This window comes from Sabethes cyaneus, chromosome 3 (assembly GCF_943734655.1).
Source record: "Sabethes cyaneus chromosome 3, idSabCyanKW18_F2, whole genome shotgun sequence".
NCBI classification, from domain to species: domain Eukaryota; kingdom Metazoa; phylum Arthropoda; class Insecta; order Diptera; family Culicidae; genus Sabethes; species Sabethes cyaneus.
The window spans coordinates 164,001,472-164,008,734 of record NC_071355.1 but is presented as its reverse complement, the minus strand read 5'-3'; the positions used below and the strand labels follow the sequence as shown (position 1 = coordinate 164,008,734).

The 7,263-nt window shown below is 39.3% G+C and overlaps 1 protein-coding gene across 1 annotated transcript; it reads left to right on the top strand.

Moving 5' to 3' along the window:
* Positions 1-5,245: 5,245 nt before the first annotated feature.
* LOC128740356 (glycerate kinase) lies at positions 5,246-6,961 on the top strand. The gene is made up of 2 exons (XM_053835893.1): positions 5,246-5,331; positions 5,386-6,961. Exon 2 carries the CDS (start codon positions 5,417-5,419, stop codon positions 6,959-6,961), a length of 1,545 nt encoding a protein of 514 aa, XP_053691868.1. The 5' UTR covers positions 5,246-5,331; positions 5,386-5,416.
* Positions 6,962-7,263: the final 302 nt, after the last annotated feature.

Here is a 7,263-nt window from a genome sequence, read left to right as displayed (position 1 = left end):
TAAAAAAGTGGATTTTAATAGAATTTTTCTAGAGAAAACCCTTTAACTGATTAAAGTGAAAATTTGTATACATCTTACAGCAGCTTTTGGCTGTATTTTAACATATTTTGTTTATGAAAATAGTTATTTAACTATCTGCTATAGGTAATCTCCTGGAACCCTTCTAAAATAAGGCGTCTTGCGGTGAGCATGACACAGAGAACAGACTACTAGGTAATTGACAAAAAGTGTGTAAAAGGTTTTTATGTAATCTACTAGTAATCCTTCAATAGAGCACCCCACGAGCAGTAAGTGGCAAACTAAATCTTGATGTCGCTGCTATCGCTGCTATGTAACTCCAGCACAAAGAAATATTGATAAAGGTACATGCATATTTTTTGATGCGTTTGGCAAACTATTTCTGGAGGGCGCTACCAACAGATTTTACACACAAAAAATCGATTACATCCAGCCTGTTAATCTGTTCTCTGTGCCCTTAATACCTTGGCAAAGCTGGCTGACAAGCAGAATAATAAACGGCTGTTTTCTTCATTACATCACCTATCAGCTAGGGATGGGAATCGAAAGCCAAAGTATCGATATCAGGTATCGCAATATATCGGACCGATCCGATACTGAGTAATGAGTATATCGCAACCAAAATATCGATACTTCGATATTCACCGATATCGAAACCCGAAATATTCAGAAAGTTTTCAGATACGATCCGTCACGGGCTCGCGATGCGGCCACCTGCCTCGTTTATGTCGCCGGCATCTCCGCACCTCCAAGATACCGTATATGTTCCACTCGACAATGTTCGCTGCAGAGATATTGGTCAGGCGGGCGCTTTTTAACTAGAAACACAAGGACTAGAACTGATCAGTTTCAAACAATTTTTCAATAGATTGTTCTAAAATGCAACTAAATATCCGGGCAAGATTTTGTTTTGAAAACCCCGCTGATTTGCTACATAGTTTGTTATATTCCAACAGAAGCAGCATCATAAATGCTTACAGTAACTTCTATAATCAGAAAAGTGTTAGATGTAATTTAGATTCGCATAAGTTTACCTTCTCATATTATTTATTATTCACATTGTGTTGTTCTAGGGGGGGAAAATATTAAAGATAATCCACATCTCAAGAAATAAAATTCCAAATTAGAATCACACATTGGCAAAACACCGAGCGTAGATTATACGGTCGTTACCGTTTCCTAAAACGACGCAGCCAAGTTCATCTCTTTTTCATACATGCAAACAAACACGAAGTGTGGCTAGGAATTTATCGGTGGTGTTGAATTTGTCAGACTTTTAGCACCAGTTTTCAATGCACCCGGTTAACACATTTCCGAGTTAACTGATATCGGCCAGCGCGCTGGCAAGACTGTCATCTGCATATAATTTGAGTGAAGCCGAAATGTTTGGTCCTGGGGTCCAAGTTGAAAGCTCTCCTTTCAGCTAATTTCAGTAAAGTCCTATATATCCGGAAACATCTTATAAGCTAATCCCAAGGAACAATTTTTGCTTATTAAACGTTTAATCGACAGCTTTTATTCAGCACATGCTGTATAGTTGCTTTTCAAGTATGTCTAAACACCTCTGTTCAATGCTTATACAGTTGGTTTTGGAGAATTTAAGCAGCACAGTGCTGAATATGGGCGTGGAAGATGCGTTTGTATGATTGTTATGTAACGTATAGTAAAATGTTTATTCAGTACGTATAGATATGTTTATTAAACTTTTGCTGATGACACTGAAGCTACGTTTATTCGACAGCTGTTCAACATTTAGACAACAGAAAGAAAAAAAATGCAGCTAAGTATTTTTATTTTATTTTGTGGGTTTCGTTATTTTCATGGCCATTTTAGTATGCATATATTATAATTTAATAAGAGACTTAATAGGAAATCATTGGTTGACTCAAAATTCATCAAGCCCGCCATATAATTTTTTTATTCACCCGGGTTCGAACTTACATCCTGTCGGTCGGAAGCCGTCAACAAACACATCTGAGATAATCTGACATATGACAGGCGCCGAGTTTTCAGCCGATGTAGATTTACCAGCTTAAGTTTGTCAAGCGTGGAACAAAAATGGGCTAAAATACATTTAAGCGCTGAAGAGTAGTTTCTTAAATCATGTTTGGCATCTGCTGTACAAGATTACTTTAGAAGTATTTATTCCGCACATGTTAAACATTTAACAAACTATTTGTACTAAAATAAAGCATTTCGCTTGTACCACCATGCAACATAACACAGTCACAACGCAGAGGTCTTTTTTCTTGTGAATAATTTCGACGGTGAGCGGTTCTACTGAATAAATTTCACTGGAAACTAGAAATCCAGAATGTTCGGCTAGCGATTGTTCATTTAGTTAGCAGTGATGTGATTAGCAGCAGCAGTGATTAGTTAACAGTAGGAATAATTCGTGCTAGTACCGCAGAGGAGGAATACTTTTGTCACCCCGTCATTAGTTTACGCAGATAGTCCTGAGCTTCCAGAAAACAAAAAAGAGCAGCGGATGGCACGAGAAGCAGTGGTATTTTTGCGTACCGGCAGCGGGAGCTGGTCACACGATTACGGCGCTACCAGCAGTGGTGGTATCGCCACTATGCCACCCAACCATAACAATTCTGGCGGCTTCAGCCCGAAGAAATTCATCTCGCTGAGCAAATCCATTGTGAGTAACTTGCAAAGCGTTAAGCAGAGCTGGTTGTCTTTGGATAAGTTTGTTAAATTTATCGGTACGACGAGCGATAACGACACGCCGAGGGAAAAGATACACACCGTGCAGGCAACAACACTTAAAAGGTTCCACGACCAGCAAAGATTTGCGGCGGCTAAAAGTGGTTATGCAAATGTTTTCTATTCTTAATGTATCAAAAAAATAAAAATAAAGTGTACCTAATATAAATTTAAAGCATAAATTATAAAGTGTTAAGCATAAAGTGTCATTCAAGTTATTGATGTTATTGGCTGCCATCAAGCACCTTTTATTCCATACCTGCTCTTAGTGGTGCTACTGATACGTTTGCACGACGATTATTCGACACATATTCTACAATTCCTCTTAGCAATGCAGCTGATGCGTTTGGGCAACTTTCATTCCACTCTTATTCCACACTCGCTCTCAGCAATGCAGCTGATACGTTTGCGCAACGCTCATTCCACACATTTTCCACTTTTATTCCACACCTTCTCGCAGCAATGCTGCGCAACATTTATTCCACTGTTATTCCACACTTGCTCTCAGTAATGCTGCAAATTCGTTTGTACAACATTTATTCCACTATTATTCCACTTTTATTCTGCACTTGCTCTCAGCAATGCTGCTGATACATTTGCGCAACGCTCATACCACTCTTATTCCACTCTTATTCCACACTCGCTCTCAGCAATGCTGCTGATACGTTTGCGCAACGCTCATTCCACTCTTATTCCACTTTTATTCCACACCTTCTCGCAGTAATGCTGCTCAACATTTATTCCACTGTTATTCCACGCTTGCTCTCAACAATGCTGCAAATTCATTTGTACAACATTTATTCCACTGTTCTTCCACTTTTATTCTGCACTGGCTCTCAGCAATGCTGCTGATACATTTGCGCAACGCTCATTCCACACTTATTCCACTATTATTCCACACTTGATCTCCGTAATGCTGCTGATACGTTTGCGCAATGCTCATTCCACTCTTATTCCACTTTTACTCCACAATTGCTCTTGACTGACACGTTTGCACAACGTCTATTCGACATGCATTTTCATGGTAGCTTTTAAGCGACCATTATTCCACACCTGCTCTTAGCCGTACTGCCGATACGTTTGCATAACGTTTATTCGACTCTTATTCCGCAATTATATAACAACGTATAAATGTTGATTAGAAGCTAGAAAAAACGTAAGATATGACGTTTAAACAACAGACAATTCAGCAAATTCGCTTATTCAGCACCGAATGCTACCACACAACTCTTATTCCACACCTGCTTGTTTAGGTGCTGCCGTTTTGTTCCTTGGGATGTTAAGTAGTAAAAAAGTTTTTCGATTTTCTGAAATATTTTGAGTGACACAAGGCATGGCTGGATTATGAGATTCGCATTTTTACGCAAAGAATATAAATAACTGATCAGGAGCACGATCGGTTTAAAACAAATTATCATACGTAACTCGCTTCACAGTTCACTTTATAAATGGTTCTTGCAAATCAATCTGCGCTTGCAGTGATACGATGTTCGGTGGTGGCTTCAGGAAATAATTAACCTAACAGTCCGTTGATATCGGCATCCACCGTAGAAGAGTATTCTCAAGTTTGCAAAAACACACATGAAGGTGCTTCATATTTATTTCAGTTGGCCGTGTGAGTCAATGAGATAGAGTCAATGAGAATAGATAAGGGAATACGAAAACCTAACGCTAGCAAAGAGACACACATCCAGCATATATCCGAGGATCTTTTACGAAGTTGGCACACGCAATCCCGGGTGTTACCGAAGTGCTAAAAACCGGCGCCTGAAAGACAACACCGAAACGGGTTGCGGGTGCTTTTTTGAGCGTGAAGTTCATTTTATCAGGCACGACAGCAGCGTACCGCCTCAAATAAACTTTGTAACTTTGTAAACTTTGTATTTTTCAAATGCGGCATGCAGTATGGTTCAGCTTTTGAACATGCCTGTTTGGAAGCTTGAAAACTGAAAAACGCGAGTTCGATAATTTGGCAAAAAGTTATGCGTGAAGAAACTGGCCTTTTTGTAGCTTTCGATACCTATAATATCGGATGAAAAGGTATCGATATCCGATAATATCGCATGGTAAAATATCGATGCTGGATACTCGATATATCGAATGAAAATATCGATACCTCCGGTATCGATAAAATATCGCACATCCAGCCTTTCACAGTAATTTTCCCTAACAGATGGCGCTGCCACAAGCTTTTCAAGCACCGCGCTGAACGCTTTAATAAATATAATTATCAAAGTTCCATTCCCATCACGACTGGCATAATTTCTATTTCATACAATTTCTTTTCGGTGATTTTTGCTGCATGGGCTGCGTCACAAGTCGACGGAATCGACCGAATCGACAGATAAGTGACAGTCGTAGGTAAGGTGCAGTTCGAACCTTCAAACTGTTCGAAGTAAAACCAATGTTTTTTTTTTTTTTTTTTGATGTTTTGTCTTTGACGGACAGGGCTGAGACCATAGTTGATCCATCTCGCCTAAAACCAATGTTTAGAAAACGATAAAATTGCAAAAATTAAAGTAACATTATCGTTTGTTCTATGTGGTTTATCGGGTCACAGAAGTAGTATTTTTAGATATTAAACAATAAACTTCCCAGTAGGTAAGTACGAACTGTTTAACACGATAAACATTGAAGTTTAATTTTGCTGCAAAGATATTTTAGCAACTGAATCGAAACAACACTAATGCAAACATTGCTTCGAAGCAGTTTAAATTTGAATGCAACTGGATATCGACTGCAACACGTGACGGTACCAGCTGCAATGGAATCGACGCTTAAAGCACTGTTCTTGAATGCCGTTGATGCGGTCAAGCCGAAGGCGCTATTCGATGGTTACATCGGTGATAATAAACTGCTGTCAGAACAGCTACAAGTTCCGGACAAACACTATCATCTTGTCGGTTTCGGGAAAGCAGTTCTAGGAATGGCGGTTCAGATGGAACGACTACTGGGCAATCGGTTAAGGAGTGGGTATATCAGCATTCCAGTTGGAACACTGGACCGGTTTAAGAGCGACACAGATTTTCAGCTAAGCATTTCAACTAAAATTCGGGTGTTTGAATGTGCCAGAAATAATCTTCCTGATCAGGAAGCTGTGGAAGTCGCTAGAACTATTAAGTCATTTGCTGAAAGCATGACTGAGAAAGATATTCTCTGTGTACTGGTTTCCGGAGGCGGATCGGCGTTATTGCCACTCCCGAAAGAACCTGCTACGTTGCAAGAAAAATTGTTTGTTATAAAACAGCTTGTTGAAGCTGGCGCATCTATCGATGAACTAAATTCCGTTCGAATTCACCTGTCGGATATAAAAGGTGGCAAGCTGGCGCTTGCTGCCTGGAATGCTTTTGATTTGATAAGTTTTGTTATTTCTGATATTGTCGGTGACCCCATTGAACTGGTAGCCAGTGGACCTACGGTTAAAAGTAGTATAACTCGTAGAGCAGCTTGGAATGTGATAGACAAATATGGTTTATCTCAGAAAGTGCCCTCAAATGTTAAATTGGTGTTGGATAATCCTTCATCGGATCTTTTTGAGATTAAAGAAAATATTCATCTCGTTGGTTCCAATCAAAAAGCTGTAAATAGTATTGTTCAAAACTGTCAAAATACTCAATTGTTTGCCATTGTGATGTCAACGAGTATTGAAGGAAACGTAAATACACTTTGCCGGGAGTATATTAATCTAACTACCGCTATAGTCCATTTCCAGCGAAAGATTATAAATGATAATGAGTTTAGGCAACAAATAATGCAATTCTGTTCAACTTTCCGTATTGATGAACAGAAAGCTACCAGAATAATAGATGACATTACGAATAATACTGCGAGAGACATTTTGCTGGTATTTGGTGGGGAGCCAACAGTGATAATACGGGGTGGTGGCGTCGGTGGACGCAACCAAGAGCTTGCATTGCGCTTTAGCAACGAATGCTACAGACATGGAGAACTACTGGAACATGTGCGCTTCCTTTCGGCCGGTACCGATGGAATCGATGGACCCACAGATGCCGCTGGAGCCACTGGTGGCGCGTGTGTAATAAAGTCCTACGAAGAACAGAGGATGGCAAAATCGGTAGAAGAATTCATCGAAGGAAATGATTCCTACAGTTTCTATCGAAACGTCAGAAACGGATTGTATCATATTGTAACCGGGCATACCGGAACTAATGTTATGGATATCCACTTGCTGTACGTTCCGAGATGTATGCAGGCAGATGAAATCAGTTGATGATTTATTACTAGTCTAATAGGAATGTTAAGTATAATTTTGTTTACACACAACGTTGATCATGATACAAAATGATTTTATTTTTCTGCTTTATACCTGTTTTGCTATAAAAATAGAACCTCACAACCTAAAACCATCGATTTATCAAGAGAAATCAAAAGTTTAATATGAACTGACAAAATATTTACTAATTATGTTTAGCTAATCATCATAAAAGCTAATTTACTTACTTTCTGGTCCATTTCCGCCGGTCCAGTAGAACAAAAAGATGAAAACAGAGATCATTGCCGACAGTTACCCGT